Source organism: Heterodontus francisci, chromosome 1, assembly GCF_036365525.1.
Source record: "Heterodontus francisci isolate sHetFra1 chromosome 1, sHetFra1.hap1, whole genome shotgun sequence".
Classification (NCBI taxonomy): Eukaryota; Metazoa; Chordata; class Chondrichthyes; order Heterodontiformes; family Heterodontidae; genus Heterodontus; species Heterodontus francisci.
In genome coordinates this window covers 134,399,206-134,417,208 of record NC_090371.1, presented here as the reverse complement: position 1 = coordinate 134,417,208, position 18,003 = coordinate 134,399,206, and the positions used below count along the sequence as shown (strand labels likewise).

The 18,003-nt window shown below is 46.5% G+C and overlaps 1 protein-coding gene across 2 annotated transcripts in view; it reads left to right on the top strand.

Annotated features, from left to right (window-relative positions):
* The window catches only part of slc30a9 (solute carrier family 30 member 9), a 196,858-nt gene extending 181,877 nt beyond the window's left edge, over positions 1-14,981 (top strand). Inside the window, exons 19-20 of one of the 2 annotated variants that reach the window (XM_068036225.1) lie at positions 12,017-12,130; positions 12,568-14,981. In XM_068036225.1, coding sequence (XP_067892326.1) covers positions 12,017-12,130; positions 12,568-12,612 — 159 coding nt within the window. In that variant the 3' untranslated portion in view covers positions 12,613-14,981. The remainder of the gene's footprint in view (positions 1-12,016; positions 12,131-12,567) is intronic. The other variant, XM_068036235.1, reaches the window with a different exon arrangement.
* The last annotated feature ends 3,022 nt before the right edge of the window (positions 14,982-18,003 follow it).

Sequence of the window (18,003 nt, the reverse complement as noted above, 5' to 3'; positions counted from 1 at the left end):
TCCTTGGTTCCCCCTTTCACCCTTCTTAAAAAGTGGAGTGCCATGTGTAACATTCCAATCCAGAGGAACCACTCCTGAATCTAGGGAACTCTGAAAGTCTACAGTTAGGGCATCTACAATGTGCTCCCCTACTTCCTTTAACACCCTTGGATGGAAACCATCAGGTCTTGGGGATTTCTCACTCTTTATTTCCATTAATTTCCTCGTTACTGATGTTTAACGTACATTAATTGTATTAAGTCCCTGTCCCCTACGGTTGTTAATTTTTTTTCGGGACTTCCGGCAAGCTTTCCTCCTTTTCAACTGTAAATACTGAGGCAAAGTAATTGTTCAACATGTCTGCCATTTCCCCATTATCATTGACAATATCTCCATTTTCAGCTTTTAGTGGGCTCTTGCCCACCCGCTTTCCCTTTATGTAACTATAAAATTTCTTCTCATTGATTTTGATGTCCCTTGCAAATTTCCTTTCATAATCCCTTTTAGTAGCTCTTATAAGCTGTGTTTTGCATTTTTGTAAGCCCTTTTAGTTTTATGCTATCCCTAATCTCTTTAGTTGTCCATGGCTGTTTTGTTTGTGAAGTGGAGCTTTTTCCTCTCGGGTATATACTCACTCTGTATTTCGTTAAATGTTTCTTTAAATATTTTCCACTGTTCTTCAGTTGTTTGACCCATTAATAGATCTTCCCAGTTTACCGTGGACAGTCTCTGTCTCATCCCGGTAAAGTCAGCCTTACCCAAGTCTAAAATTCTAGTAGCTGATTCGTGCTTTTCACTTTCAAACGCTACCTTGAATTCGATCATGTTGTGATCACTGTTTGATAAATGTTCACGCGCAGTTAGGCTACTAATTAAATTTTGCTCATTACTCATAACTAAATCTAATATTGCCTGTCCCCTTGTTACAGTTAGGATATATTGCTCTAGGAAACTATCCCGGACGCATTCCAGAAATTCATACCTATCTGACAGGTGCTAGTCTGCCTCTCCCAATCTATGTGTAAGTTAAAATCCCGCATTAATACTACTCTGCCTTTGTTACACACTTGCCTAATTTGTGCATTTATACAATCTTAACACCTCAGAACTGCTATCAGGGGGTCTATACACAACACCCATTACAGTTTTAGATCCTTTTCTGTTCCTCAGTTCCACCCATAAGGTCTCCACTGGATGCTTTCCCCTCATTATATCCTCCCTCACCAATGAGTTGATATTTCTAATCAATAAGGCTACTCCACCCCCTCTGCCATTTTCCCTGTCCTTCCTGTAAACTTTATAACCAGGTATATTTAGTTCCCAGTCCCGACCATCCTGCAGCCACGTCTCTGCAATGGTCACCACATCGTAATCTTCCATTTGAATTTGTGCCTGCAGCTCATCTAACCTATTCCTTACACTCCATGCATTTGTGTATAGAACTCTTATTTGGGCTATACCCCTAACCTGTCCCTCAGCACTGATGCTTTATTTGCCTGTTTATTACTTCTCTGTTCTGGTTTAACCAGTATACTACTTGCAGTTTTGCTATTACCTGCAGTTCTCTAAGTAGGGTTTTTGACTGTTTCTTTACTCTCTGTCCTGTTACTTGTTTTTGAAACTGTATTGACTTCCCGCCCCCTAATTTTCTTATCCCTATGCCAATTTACACGTGGTTCAGGTAATCCAGAGATTATAACACTTGAGGACCTGTTTTTTAAAATTTTGTTCCTAGTTCCTGATCCCCAAACAGGTCCTCTTGCCTAGTCTTGCCTATGTTGTTTGTCCCAACGTGGACCATAACAACTGGATCCTCCCCCTCCCCTTCCAATATCCTTTCAAGCCGGTTAGAGATGTCCCTCGCCCTGGCACCGGGTAGGCAACATACCATGCAGGACTCTCAATCCTGCTTACAAAGGATACTATCAGTGCCCCTTTTCTTTGTGTTCCCCCCGCTTGAATGGCCTCCTATACCACGGTGCGGTGGTCCTTTTCCTCGTCCGCCCCGCAGTCCTTTTCCTCGTCCGCCCCGCAGTCCTTTTCCTCGTCCGCCCCGCAGTCCTTTTCCTCGTCCGCCCCGCAGTCCTTTTCCTCGTCCGCCCCGCAGTCCTTTTCCTCGTCCGCCCCGCAGTCCTTTTCCTCGTCCGCCCCGCAGTCCTTTTCCTCGTACCTGTTCGACAAGGTCAAGAGCTGAGGCTCCTCCATTGCTGAATTCAGGATCCCTCTTCCTGCCTCACTTGCAGTCACACCCTCCTGTCCCTGACCACTGGCCGAATTTGAGATACTTAATCTATGGGGTGTGACTGCCTTAAGCATAGTGTCTAGGAACCCCTTCCCCTCCCTGATGTGCCGCAGTGTCTGAAGCTCGGACTCCAGCCCATCAACTCTGAACTGAAGTTCTTTGAGCTGCAAACACTTGCTGCAGATGTGCTCACTGTGGCTCACAATGGAATCTACCAGCTCCCACATGCAGCTATGGCACATCGCCTGCCCTGCCATCTCTACTTTAGTTAATTAGTTTTTCAAATTTAGTGCAGATTCCCTACCAGTTTTCCTTTCACGTCACTTTTTTCAGATTTTTCTCAGTTTCAGTTAGAACACTGAAGCAGTGAAAACAGCTATGCCCTTCGGGGTCCGCTGTACCTCCGTTCCCCGGTGACTAGGCCGCGAAATCCCCGAGGTAAGTTATTAATACTCACGGCTCCGATGCAAACAGGTAGCTTCTTCCCTGCTCTGTCTGTTGATTGTGACGTCTCTATGACGTCACTTTTCAATTTTGTTTTTTTATTTATTTATTTTTTTCCCTGCTCCACTCTCCCACGCTCACGGTCTCTGACTCTGATTTGGCACACTTTTTAAACCTCTGGCTCCTCGGGCTGTGCTCCGCTCTCCCAGTCTCTCAGACTCCAGGCTGACTGCTCTATAATTCCCTGTTTTCTCTCTTCCTCCCTTTTTAAATAGTGAGGTTACATTAGCTACCCTCCAATCTGTAGGAACTATTCCGGAGTCTATAGAATCGTGGAAGATGACCACCAATGCATCCACTATTTATAGGGCCACTTCCTTAGGTAGTCGGGGATGTAGATGATCAGGCTCTGGGGATTTATCGGCCTTAAATCCCATCAATTTCCCCAACACCATTTCTCTACTAATACTGATTTCCTTCAGTTCCTCCCTCTCTCTAAACCCTGTGTTCCCCAACATTTCTGGTATGTTATTTGTGTCCTCCTTTGTGAAGACAGAACCAAAGTATGCATTTAGTTGGTCAGCCGTTTCTTTGTTCCCTGTAATAAATCCCCCTGTTTCTGACTGTCTTCACCAATCTTTTTTTTTCCGCATACCTATAGAAACTTTTGCAGTCAGTTTTTATGTTCCCCGCAAGCTTGCTCTCATATTCTATTTTCCCCTTCTTAATCAATCCCTTGGTCTTCCTTTGCTGAATTCTAAACTGCTCCCAATCCTCAGGTCTGTTGTTTTTTCTGGCGAATTTGTATGCCTCTTCCTTGGATCTAATGCTATCTCTAATTTCCCTTGTACCTTTCCCGTTTTACTTTTGAGCCAGACAGGAATAAACAATTGTTGCAGCGCATCCATGCGCTCTTTGTTTGCTATTGCATATCCACCGTCATCCCTTTAAGTGACGTTTCCCAATCCATCATGGCCAACTCGCGCTTCATACCTTCGTAGCTTCCTTTAATAAGATTCAGGACCCTGGACTCAGAATCAACTACGTCACTCTCCATCTTGATGAAGTATATACAATTACTTATCCCACAATGCTAAAAATGAATTTAAGTATAATGCAGACACATTCATGACTGTATTTTGTTTTGTAAAGAATAGTCTTTCAAAATGCTGAATGTTAATACAATCTCTTTTTCATTGGGTGCACATCATCCAGAAAGCATGTAAAATCAACATGACCTTCACCCAACTGTCAGGACATGGGGTCGACGCTTTTCAGAAAAAATTATGTTCTGTAACACATTAGAGAAGCTTTTGTCTGTTCATGCTCTCACACAATAATTCTGCCACTTCTAGTAGGTGGATCAGAATCTGATGTTTTCCCATACTGCTAAATAATTAATGTCAATGTGTAGAATAGGGAGGTCACTTATTACTCGGAAGATGCGCGCCTAGGTGGAATAGAGGAACAAAGGGATCTCGGAGTGCAAATAGACCAGTCACTCGAAGTTATGCCACAGATTAGTAAGACCATAGAACAAAGCAAACCAAGCACTGGGGGTTATTTCTAAAGGGATAGATTTGAAAAGTAGAGAAGTTATGCTGAACCCATATCAAAACTTGGTTAGACCACACTAAGGGCAATATTTAATGTGGGCGTTGTGGGTTTTGCCTGCCAGCTGGAGAGGCAGCAAAAACCCCGCGTTGTCACCTTTCAAGAAGGCCTGCCAAATTAAGTGCCAATCAGGCACTTAAATGGACAACGGCAGGCCTTCCCCAGGACCCTGGAGGTGGAAGTCCTGCCCACCCAGAGCTGCTGGCCAATCAGATCCCAGTCTCAGGTGAGTAGTGGGAGGGGTTTCTTGGGGTGGAGGTGTAGGAGGCTTGACAGCAAGGGCAGGGAGTGGCTCTCCGCGCCTGCCCGCCCCGCCCCACCAGGGAGCTGGCAAGCAATCCACATGGCTTTACATGTGATGCTCCGTGTGTGGGGTCAAACCCACCTGCTGCTGGTTTAATGCCAGTGACGGTGGGAAGTGGACCTTAAAGGGGCAATAATTGCCCCTTAAGGGCCTTGATTCCCAATGGAGTGGGAAGGCTGTCTATGGGCGTTCCTGCCATGGACGATCAGGGTGGAGGCAGGAAGGTGCTGCGGTCCCCACCCGCCACCATCCATCCTATTAAATGCTCTCCCGCCTCCAAACTGGCAATGCGAGAGAGCATAAAATCCAGCCCTTAGAATACTGCATGCAGTTCTGGTCGCTACATTATAGAAAGGATATAGAGGCACTAGCGAGGGCACAGAGGAGATTTGCAAGGATGACACCAGAAATGCATGGGTATGCATATTGGGAAAGGGTGCAGGCTGGGCCTCTTCTCTGGAGGGAAAAAAAAGGCTCGGTGTGCCCTAATACAGGTCTTTAAAATCCCACCGGCAGGACAGACCCACCAGGGATGGTGGCACAGTGGTATACGGTAGGGAGGGAGTTGCACTGGGAGTCCTCAACATCGACTCTGGACCCCATGAAGTCTCATGGCATCAGATCAAACATGGACAAGGAAACCTCCTGCTGATTACCACCTACTGCCCTCCCTCAGCTGATGAATCCGTATTCCTCCATGTTGAACAGCACTTGGAGGAAGCACTGAGGGCGGCAAGGGCACAGAATGTACTCTGGGTGGGGGACTTCAATGTCCATCACCAAAAGTGGCTCGGTAGCACCACTACTGGCCAAGCTGGCCGAGTCCTAAAGGACATATCTGCTAGACTGGGTATGTGGCAGGTGGTGAGGGGAAAACATACTTGACCTCGTCCTCACCAATCTGCCTGCCGCAGATGCATCTGTCCAGAATAGTATTGGTAGGAGTGACCCACTGCACAGTCCTTGTGGAGACGAAGTCCTGCCTTCACATTGAGGATACCCTCCATTGTGTTGTGTGGCACTATCACCGTGCTAAATGGGATAGATTTCAAACAGATCTAGCAATGCAAAACTGGGCATCCATGAGGCGCTGTGGGCCATCAGCAGCAGCAGCAGAATTGTACTCAACCGCAATCTGTAACCTCATGGCCCGGCACATCCCCCGCTCAACCATTATCATCAAGCCAGGAGACCAACCCTGGTTCAATGAAGAGTGCAGGAGGGCATGCCAGGAGCAGCACCAGGCATACCTCAAAATGAGGTGTCAATCTGGTGAAGCTACAATACAGGCCTAATTGCATCCCAAACAGCGTAAACAGCATGTGATAGACAGAGCTAAGCAATCCCATGACCAAAGGATCAAATTGAAGCTCTGCAGTCCTGCCACATCCAGCCATGAATGGTGGTGGACAATTAAACAACTAACTGGAGGAGGTGGCTCCACAAATATCCCCATCCTCAGTGATGGGGGAGCCCAGCACATCAATGCGAAAGATATGGCTGAAGCATTTGCAACAATCTTTAGCCAGAAGTGCCGAGTTGATGATCCATCTTGGCCTCCTCCTGAAGTCCCCAGCATCACAGATGCCAGACTTCAGCCAATTCGATTCACTCCACGTGATATCAAGAAACGACTGAAGGCACTGAATACTGCAAAAGCTATGGGCCCTGACAATATTTCAGCAATAGTACTGAAGACCTGTGCTTCAGAACTTGCCGCGCCCCTAGCCAAGCTGTTCCAGTACAGCTACAACACTGGCATCTATCCTGCAATGTGGAAAATTGCCCAGGTATGTCCTGTACAAAAAAAAAAGCATTACCATCGCTGAATCCGGCACTATCAACATCCTAGGGGCTACCGTTGACCAGAAACTGAACTGGAGTAGCCATATAAATACCATGGCTTCAAGAGCAGGTCAGAGGCTAGGAATCCTGAGGCGAGTAACTCACCTCCTGACTCCCCAAAGCCTGTCCACCATCTACAAGGCACAAGTCAGGCGTGTGATGAAATACTGTCCACTTGCCTGGATGGGTGCAGCTCCAACAACACTCAAGAAGCTGGTCACCATCCAGGACAAAGCAGCCCACTTGATTGGCACACCATCCACAAACATTCACTCCCTTCACCACCGACGCACAGTGGCAGCAGTGTGTGCCATCTACAAGATGCACTGCAGCAATGCACCAAGGCTCCTTCGACAGCACCTTCCAAACCCGCGACCTCTACCAACTAGAAGGACAAGGGCAGAAAATGCGTGGGAACATCACCATCTGCAAGTTCCCCTCCAAGTCACACACCATCCTGACTTGGAACTATATCGCCGTTCCTTCACTGTCACTGGGTCAAAATCCTGAAACTCCCTTCCTAACAGCACTGTGGGTTTACCTACCCCAAATGGACTGCAGCGGTTCAAGAAGGCAGCTCACCACCACCTTAAGGGCAATTAGGGATGGGCAATAAATGCTGACCTGGCCAGCAATGCCAAGATCCCATGAATGATTTTTAAAAAATGAAAGCTTTTGATAGAGTGGATACAGAATGTTTCCACTTTTGGGGAGGAGCATAATTAGTGGCCATCACCATAAGATAGTCACCAAGAAATCCAACAGGAAATTCAAAAGAAACGTTTTTACCCAAAGTGGTGAGAATGTGAAACTTGCTACCACAGGGAGTGGTTGAAGCAAGTAGTATAGATGTGTTTAAGGGGAACCTAGAGACAGGCATATGAGGGAGAAGGGAATAGAGGGTTACGATAATAGATTTAGGTAAGGAAAGATGGGAGGAGTCTTGAATGGAGCATGAACACTGGCATTGACTGGTTGGGCCGAATGGCCTGTTCGTCTCTGCTGTATATCCTGTGAAATGTATAAAAGTGAGCCATCTTACTGTGCTGAATTTGTTTGCACTAGAGTGCTGACTTGGATTGCAATAGAGTGCTACAGTGGAAGTTTGGTAAGGAGGGAGCGAGGAGCTCCTTTCATTTCCTACCTGTCCTCAGTGAGGGGAGCCCAGAGCTTCCAAAGAGCACAGCTGACTGGGAGAAGACTCTGAGGGCAGAGTTCCGGACTGCTAAGTATAAAAAACTTACCTCTGGTTAAAAAAAAACTGAGTGACGTCACAGGAAAGCTGTGACCTGATTGGCTGGTAGGGAATTTTTTTTACTGAATTTGAAAATAAGACACTGATGAAAAATTGATTAAAACCCTAATGAACTAATTAATAAGTAGAGTAATTAAACCAGAGGGAGGAGATTACTGTATTTAGTTAGCATTTAATATTTATAGTAGGAATCTAGCACTAGGGACCATATAGTTATAACAATTTAGTAAGGATTTAATAAGTATTTATTTATCTTAAATTAATTTATTAATTAGTGTTAAAAATGTCAGTTAGAGGGGTGAAGTGCTTCACCTGTGAGATGTGGGAGGTCCGTGACGCTTCCAGCGTTCCGGACGACTACATCTGCAGGAAGTGTACCCAGTTGCAGCTCCTCACTGACCGCATGGATCGGTTGGAACGGCAACTGGATGCACTTGGGAGCCATGCAGGTGGCAGAAAGCGTCATAGACAGGAGTTTTAGAGAAGTGGTTACACCCAAGGTGCAGGCAGATAGATGGGTGACCGCTAGAAGGGGCAGGCAGTCAGTGCAGGAATCCCCTGTGGCTATCCCCCTCTCTAACAAGTATACCGTTTTGGATACTGTTGGGGGGATGGCCTATCAGGGGAAAACAGCAGCCGCCAGAGCTGTGGCGCCACGGCTGGCACTGTTGCTCAGCAGGGAGGGACAAAGCGCAGAAGAGCAATAGTTATAGGGGACTTTATAGTCAGGGGCACAGATAGGTGCTTCTGTGGACGTGAAAGAGACTCCAGGATGGTATGTTGCCTCCCTGGTGCCAGGGTCAAGGATGTCTCTGAACGGAGAGGGGGCATTCTGAAGGGGGAGGGTGAACAGCCAGAGGTTGTGGTACACATTGATACCAATGACATAGGCAGGAAGAGTGAGGAGGTCCTGCAGGGGGAGTTTAGGGAGTAAGGTAGAAAGTTAAAAGACAGGACCTCTGGGGTTGTAATCTTGGGATTACTCCCTGTGCCACGTGCCAGTGAGGCTAGAAAGAGGAAGACAGTGCAGCTAAACGCGCTCTTTTTTCCCCCCGCCCCTCCCATCCCCGCTCGCTTTTCCCTCCCCGCGTGCTCTTCTTCCCCCCCCCCCCCTCCCCGCGTGATCTACTTTACCACCCCCCCCTCCCCGCGTGCTCTACTTCCCCCCCCCTCCACGCGTGCTCTACTTCCCCCCCCCTCCACGCGTGCTCTACTTCCCCCCCCCTCCACGCGTGCTCTACTTCCCCCCCCCCTCCACGCGTGCTCTACTTCCCCCCCCCCCTCCACGCGTGCTCTACTTCCCCCCCCCCCTCCACGCGTGCTCTACTTCCCCCCCCCCTCCACGCGTGCTCTACTTCCCCCCCCCTCCACGCGTGCTCTACTTCCCCCCCCCTCCACGCGTGCTCTACTTCCCCCCCCCCCCGCGTGCTCTACTTCCCCCCCCCCCCCGCGTGCTCTACTTCCCCCCCCCCTCCACGCATGCTCTACTTCCCCCCCCCCCCCGCGTGCTCTACTTCCCCCCCCCCCCCCGCGTGCTCTACTTCCCCCCCCCCCTCCACGCGTGCTCTACTTCCCCCCCCCCCTCCACGCGTGCTCTACTTCCCCCCCCCCCCTCCACGCGTGCTCTACTTCCCCCCCCCCCCCCTCCACGCGTGCTCTACTTCCCCCCCCCCCCTCCACGCGTGCTCTACTTCCCCCCCCCCCCCTCCACGCGTGCTCTACTTCCCCCCCCCCTCCACGCGTGCTCTACTTCCCCCCCCCCCCTCCACGCGTGCTCTACTTCCCCCCCCCCTCCACGCGTGCTCTACTTCCCCCCCCTCCACGCGTGCTCTACTTCCCCCCCCTCCACGCGTGCTCTACTTCCCCCCCCCGCGTGCTCTACTTCCCCCCCCCCGCGTGCTCTACTTCCCCCCCCCGCGTGCTCTACTTCCCCCCCCCCGCGTGCTCTACTTCCCCCCCCCCGCGTGCTCTACTTCCCCCCCCCCGCGTGCTCTACTTCCCCCCCCCCCGCGTGCTCTACTTCCCCCCCCCCCCGCGTGCTCTACTTCCCCCCCCCCCGCGTGCTCTACTTCCCCCCCCCCGCGTGCTCTACTTCCCCCCCCCCGCGTGCTCTACTTCCCCCCCCCCGCGTGCTCTACTTCCCCCCCCCCGCGTGCTCTACTTCCCCCCCCCCGCGTGCTCTACTTCCCCCCCCCCGCGTGCTCTACTTCCCCCCCCCCGCGTGCTCTACTTCCCCCCCCCCGCGTGCTCTACTTCCCCCCCCGCGTGCTCTACTTCCCCCCCCGCGTGCTCTACTTCCCCCCCCGCGTGCTCTACTTCCCCCCCCGCGTGCTCTACTTCCCCCCCCGCGTGCTCTACTTCCCCCCCCGCGTGCTCTACTTCCCCCCCCGCGTGCTCTACTTCCCCCCCCGCGTGCTCTACTTCCCCCCCCGCGTGCTCTACTTCCCCCCCCGCGTGCTCTACTTCCCCCCCCGCGTGCTCTACTTCCCCCCCCGCGTGCTCTACTTCCCCCCCCGCGTGCTCTACTTCCCCCCCCGCGTGCTCTACTTCCCCCCCCGCGTGCTCTACTTCCCCCCCCGCGTGCTCTACTTCCCCCCCCGCGTGCTCTACTTCCCCCCCCCCCCCTCCCCGCGTGCTCTTCCCCCCTCCCCCCCCCCCCCCCCTTTCAACTTACAAGCCTCAAACTCGGCCTGTTGACTGGCCACCTTTGAATACTCTGGCTGGAATCAGAACAGCCATGTAAGAAAATCATCCACATCACTGTCTCCAAACCAGTCATCTATCTCTTCAAACTAAAAGCCTCAGATCACCAAATTCAGCTCAAAGCTAAAAAAAAAACTAAGTGCCACAGACTTGTATACCCCTTTTTTCCTATGGACTCCAACTCGACCAATCTATCTTTCCCCATTTTGTAATCTATTTGCGTGCGTGTGTGTGTAAGTTGGCGCATTGTTTATTATTTTCATTAGATCTGTTTAGGTACAATAAAGTTAACCTCTTTGTTGAACTCAAGAAAACCTGTTTGTTTCTGGTTATGATCATAGCAAGTAAGTAATCAAACGCCTTCTGAATTGGCCAGTTCATCCACTTTAAGGAAGAAGAAATGGGAAAAGAGAGAAGCACTTTGACCCCACCTCACTTGACCATAACAGTTTTTATCTTAAGCCTTATTAAGCTGTGATCAGTATTGCCTCGATGTTCTCATACTTACTTCACTTATTTGATCTGGCACATTGCCTATCGGTAGATCCAGAAGTGCTCCCTCTCTCATTGGACTTTTTGGGTTAGGAAGGAATCCTGCACACACTACTAAAACTCATCTTTTGCTGCCTCTTCTTGCCAGTTTCTTTGCAGGTAGTTAGAATCTCCCGTGATTATGATTTATGTTCTTTTCTGATTTCACATATTGGCTTACCTATTTTATTCCTCCATCTCCTTTCCATTATTAGGTGGTCTATGAACATATGCTATTAGTGTGATCAATCCTTCCTATCTTTTCTTTCAATCCATATAGATTCTGTTTCTAGCCTTCTGTTAATTATGTCCCTTTTTTCTACTGCCATTATGTTACCTCTAACTGGTACAGCTACTCCAGTCCCACTTCTTTCCCAATCCTTTCTGATTGTGTAATGCTCTAGCCATAGTCCCAAAGGGCCATCGGCATTTCTCCCCATTAGAGAGAGACAGTTGGTGATGTATAGCTTGAGGGTCACCACTCCTGAAGCATGGGGTAAAGTGAGGAGGCAGGCCTCCATGAACAGCTGGCCTCCACAGCCAGTATGGGAATCGAACCCACAGTGTTAGCATCTATTCTGCATCACACTCGAACCGTCTAGCTACCTGACCAACCTGTAATATTTAGTTGCCAGTCGTCATCTTTATGTAGCCACTTTTTAGTTATTCCTACTGCATCTGGTTCCTCTTTATGGATTATTGCCTTCAGTTCCCCCATCTTATTTTGGATACTGTGTACATTGTTGTACATGCAGTTTAATTTGTCTTTAGTAGTAGTTAATTTTACTTTTTTAATAGTCTTTTATACTTCTGTTTTATAAACTGTATTTGTTCCCTGACCATTTGTCACCCTTGTTCCTTACCTTTGTCACCCTTGTTCCTTACCTTTGTCACCCTTGTTCCTTACCTTTGTCACCCTTGTTCCTTACCTTTGTCTGACCTTTATCCTCATCTGCTATTACTTAGACTTCACACTTAAGTTATTTTCACCACTTCTAGTGTTTAATACTGGTGACCTTTGGCAGAATGATCTTCTGCCACTGGAACTGATCTGATGGCTAAAACGGGGCTTTAAAGCTTACTACCCTTTATTCTGCAGGAAATTCAGCAGGTAAAAACTCCTGAGGACTTAGAAGCATTTATGCTGAAACATGGAGAGAATATCATTGACACACTGGGAGCTGAGGTTGACCGGCTAGAAGTGGCACTCAAGGTAGTATCTACTTTTCCCTGTACTATCTTTTTGAGCATACATGTACTTGTGCAAATGCTTATTTGCTTTATTTTTTCCAAACTTGCCAGATATATTTGGTAGTGCAATAACTAATGAAAAAACAATGGAAAATTGCTGCATTAGTGCACTTCTATGTTTAGAGGCAAACCTGAATCAAGGAATGACTAAAGTATAGAAGTAATAATTTTCAAGCTGTTAGAATCTGTAACTGGCCAGTATTAGCACTCCTGCCCCCTCCTTCAAAAAAAATACATTGGCCACGAACATATGAAACAGCACATGCTAAAATGTTAGACTTCCTACTGTTTTGCAACTGCAAATCTTGTGACTGTAGGTTTAATTCCTGCTATCGTGAAAGTGTTTTGTTTTAAAAGAAAACAAAATGTAGCTCATCAATAAATACTTTTTTATTTCAGCAAAAATATCCAGACGTGCGTCATGTGGATTTAGAAATCTTATAATTACTATGGACTATGAAGATGCCAGGAATGTCTGATGAAGAGCACTGCAAAATACAAAGATAACTATTACTTGTAGCCATTACTGCAATGCCTTTTGTGGACATTATAAGCTGTTAGAGTCACATGTTGCTCTTACTCTTGCGTTTTAAGACATTGCAAGTTCAAATTATAAGATTGGCGGACTGTAGAGTTGCAGTGCTATGGAGTAATCTGTTGTGTTATAACTTCCACGTGGTTAAAGAAATGGTTCTAATATTCATTAGCAGTACAACTATTTTGAATTCATGGAATGTTATTCATCAGAATGCCTGTTGTAATGGGAGAATAGACAGCTTTGCTACCTGTTTGCAAATTGGGGTTATTGCATAACTTTCTATTGAAACAATTTAGTTGTTTTTGTTAGCTTGTGTAAATTGTACATGCTAAAATTTCCCAGATTCAAACTGTACACCATTCTGTTTCATAATGTTCAGCCTTGACATAACGTCAGCAGAAAGGGTGAAAACGTACTGCAAATAAATCCTTTTTATTTATGGGTCCATTGAATTTGCTGGTACAATAAGTAAGTATACAAACCAAAATTAATGGTCATTTAAAAAGAAAAATCAAGTATCTTAATAAAGATGTAAGGTTTTATTTTGAAACTGGAAGAATATTTTAGAAAGTGAGGAAAATGATTGTTTTATTATTTGTTTAAAGTGTTAGTATTCCTATCGAAGGGGGGTAAAATGTTTTCTTTTGATTATAAATTTATCCAACTAAGTGACCTCACTAAGTATAAAATCAGAAACCCACAGAAGTTGACTGTTACTTTATGAAATAATGATTCAACCAAAGTGTATTTTATATAGCAGTAGTTAATGTGGGAAGTTCAACAGCAATGCTTTACAGGAGCAGCTAGAACTTGCCCCTTTGCCCTTATATAGTTTTTGTTAACAAATATCAGGACATGGAAAGCAAAGGACCAGGTATTTAAATGAGAAATACAAATTTACTGTTTCATGCAAAATAGTTAAAATTATGTAACTTGTGTGCTCATCTAATGAAGTTAGACATTCTTTGTCATTTGAATCTACAGTGATACTATATGTATTGTACGTTTAGGAAATAGAAAAATAACTAGAATACACTAGAATTGTTTGTGTCTCCTGGCAAAGCATGGAAGGTAGGGCTGTTAGAACCAAAGCTGCTAAGAATGTCTTGAAATAGTGTCCTTTTGTGTTGTGTTTCCTTAACCTGCTTTGTTAAGAAATAAATATACAAGGGAACTGGGTGGTGCTGTGATTTATTAAACCTTTCGCTTTTGGAACCTGGATGATGGAGTAAAAGTCTATTTTCTCTACTAGTTGTATAAGAGCCCCAATTAAAAGGATTTAGATAATATCTTTTGTTTCATGTTTCCAGTATGAACTGCGTGCATTTTGACACACTATGCTGAAATGGTAATGTCAGGATAGCTGTTGTGGAAAGTATAAATAAATTATACTTTTTGAAATGGAGTGCTGTTCTGAGATTGGAGTTCAGGGCCATTGTTATGCAGAGATTTAAAAAATGTACCTTGTAATCTAATCTGGAATTAGTTGGAAATTTAAAGTGTTCAGTTCTTCAATAATGGTACCCCTCACCTTGTTTCCAATTACTCATTCGTTTTTTAAAATATCTAGCCTTCAAATATTCTGTAAAAGTTTTATTTTTTCTTAGATTGAGAAGGGTTGTATTTTTCCTACATTATCATTCTTTTTGTATTGTGAAAAGGCTGGAAAGTTATAGAAGAAAATGGTGTTTTTAACTTTTTTAATTTAATTGGTTTGAACAGGCTGAAGAAATTGTATTACAGAAAATAATGGACTTCTGTTGAAAGGAAATTATTTGTGATACATAATACAAATTGAGAATTAATTTTTCTTCAGAGTATTTAACTTTAAAGTGCATCAAATACATTTGGATGATTCCAGAGAACACTGTGTTTAGATTCCGGGAAAATAAAAACTGATTGCCGAGTTGCATAATCAACTAATTTATCTCGTCCTCTCAAGAAATGAAGGCTGGACTGAAATTTTTTGGGGGGAGGAAACTACCTACAGAATGCAAATGTCTCAAAACATCTATCTATCCAGGCTTGTACATCTTGTATCTTTCCCCTCTTACAGTTCCCTTTCGAATCAATTGAAGTGGGATTTACAATGGTAAGATTATACAAGTACACTTGTTTGTAAAATATTAATTTATTTAAGGATATTGATATGGAATCCTTTGCCTTTTAATAGAGTAATGCAATTTGATTTTTATGATAAATATACTTATTCCTCCAAGCCCTTTGTTCTTAAATTGTATTTTCATTATGCATTACCAAATTTGGTTTTGGTTTAGAATTTAAAGATGCTGAGTGGAAAATTGTTACAAATAAATAATTTAAGCTAAAAGAGCCTTGTCTGCAAACAATTTTTGAAGACATTAAATACAGAATCCTCCAATATTTTCAAAGAGTCATAGCATCTTGGAGTCATTATAGCACAGAAGGAGGCCTTTCAACCCATTGAGTCCATGTCGGCTCTCTGTAGAGATTTCCAGTCAGTCCCATTCCCTCACTCTATCCCCTTAGCCCTGGAAGTTTATTTCCCGCAAGTGTCAATCTAATTTTCTATTGAAAGCATTGATTGCAAGGATGAGACATTTCCACCAATTGGCGGATTTCCGACATTCGGGTTTTGGAAATCCGCCGTTGGCTTCTTCTGGCCATCCAATGTTTACAATCTGGCCCTGTCTGCGATTGGGCACAGTCTGGACTGACAGTGAGCTGCCTTGTTTTTATTTGTTCGTGGGATGTGGGCATCGCTGGCTAGGCCAGCATTTATTGCCCAGCCCCAATTGCCCTTGAGAAGGTGGTGGTGAGCTGCCTTCTTGAACTGCTACAGTCCTTGAGGTGTAGGTACACCAACAGTGCTGTTAGGAAGGGAGTTCCAGGATTTTGACCCAGCGACCATGAAGGAATGGCGATATAGTTCCAAGTCAGGATGGTGTGTGGCTTGGAGGGGAATTTTCAGGTGGTGGTGTTTCCATGCACCCACTGCCCTTGTCCTTCTAGATGTTAGAGGTCGCGGGTTTGAAAAGTGCTATCGAAGGAGCCTTGCTGAGTTGCTGCAGTGCATCTTGTAGATAGTACTAATGTGCATTGGTGGTGGAGGGAGTGCCAATCACGCAAGCTGCTTTGTTCCGGGTGGTGTCAAGCTTCTTGAGTGTTGTTGGAGCTGCACGCATCTAGGCAAGTGGAGATTCCATCACACTCCTGATTTATGCCGTGTAGATGGTGGACAAGCATTGGGGCGACAGGAAATGAGTTACTCACTGCAAAATTCCCAGCTCTTGTAGCCACAGTATTTATGTGGTTGGTCCAGTTCAGTTTCTGACAATGGTGACCCCCAGGATGTTGATAGTGGGGCGTTCAGTGATGGTAATGCCTTTGAATGACATGGGGAGATGGTTAGATTCTCTCTTGTTTGACATGGTCATTGCCTGACACTTGTGGCACGAATGTCACTTGCCGCTTATCAGCCAAGCCTTTTCTCCAGGTCTTGCAGCATCTGGACTCTGGGTGCTTCAGTATCTGAGGAGTCGCGAATGGTGCTGAACATTGTGCAATCATCAGTGAACGTCCCCATGTCTGGCCTTATGGAGGAGAGGTCATTGATGAAGCAGCTGAAGATGGTTGGGCCTAGGACACTACCCTGAGGAACTCCTATAGTGATGTCCTGGGACTGAGATGATTGACCTCCAACAGTCACAACCATCTTCCTTTGTGCTAGATATGACTCCAACCAGCGGAGAGTTTTCTCCCTGATCTCCATTAACTTGTTTTGCTAGTGCTCCTTGATGCCATATTCAGTCAAATGCTACCTTGGTGTCCAGGGCCGTCACTCTCGCTTCTTGAGTTCAGCTCTTTTGTCCATGTTTGGACCAAGGCTGTGATGAGTGGAGTGGCCCCGCGGAATCCATACTGAGAGTCAGCGAGAAGATTATTGCTGAGCAAGTGCTGCTTGATAGCACTGTCAACGACCCCTTGCGTCACAAGCTGATTGAGGGTAGACTGATGGGACATTAATTGGCCAGGTTGGATTTGTCCTTTTTCTCATGGAGAGGGCATACATGGGCAATTTTCCAAATTGTCCGGTAGATGCCATTGTTGTAGCTGTAGTGGAACAGCTTGGCTAGGGGTGCGACTAGTTCAGGAGCACAAGTCTTCAAATCTATTGCTGGAATGTTGTCAGGGCCCATAGATTTTGCAGTATCCAGTGCCTTCAGCCATTTCTTGATGTGTAGTGAATCAGGTTGGCTGAAGACTGGCATCCGTGATGCTGGGGACCTCAGAAGGAGGCCGAGATGGATCATCCACTTGGCACTTCTGGCCGATGATGGATGCAAATGCTTTGTCTTTTGCACTGATGTATTGGGCTCCCCCGTCATTGACAATGGCGATTATTTGTGGAGTCGCCTCTGCCTGTCAGTTGTTTAATTGTCCACCATTCACGACTGGATGTGGCAAGACTGCAGAACTTAGATCTGATCTGTTGGTTGTGGGATTGCATGGCACTGTCTATTGCATGCTACTTCTGCAGTTTGGCATGCAAGCAGTCCTAAGTTGTAGCTTCACCAAGCTGATACCTCATTTTGAGGTATGCCTGGTGCTGCTCCTGGCATGCCCTCCTACACTCTTCATGGAACTAGGGTTGGTCCATTGGCTTGTTGGTGATGGTAGAGTTGGGGATATGCCGGGTCGAGGTTACAGATTGTGGTTGAGTACAATTCTGCTGCTGCTGATGGCTCACAGCGCCTCATGGATGCCCAGTTTTGAGTTGCTAGATCTGTTTGAAATCTGCCCCATTTAGCATGATGGTGGTGCCACACAACACAACGGTGGATACCCTTAATGTGAAGACGGGACTTTGTCTCCACAGGGACTGTGCAGTGATCACTCCTACCAACACTCATGGACAGATGCATCTGTGACAGGTAAATTGGTGAGGATGTGATCAAGTAGGTTTTCCTCTCTTGGTTCCCTCCCCACTTGGCGCAGACCCAGTCCAGCAGCTATGTCCTTTAGGGCTCGGTCAGCTCGAGCCACTCTTGGTGATGGACATTAAAGTCCCCCACCCAGATACATTTTGCGCCCTTGCCACCCTCGGTGTTCTCTCCAAGTGGAGTTCAACATGGAGAGGCACTGATTCATCAGCTGTGGGGGGGAGGTGTGGTGTGTGGTAGGTGGTAATTAGCAGGAGGTTTCCTTGTCCATGTTTGACCTGATGACATGAGACTTCATGGGGTCTGTTGTCAATATTGAGGACACCCAGGGCAGCTCCCTCCCAACTGTATACCACTGTGCTGCCAACTCTGTTG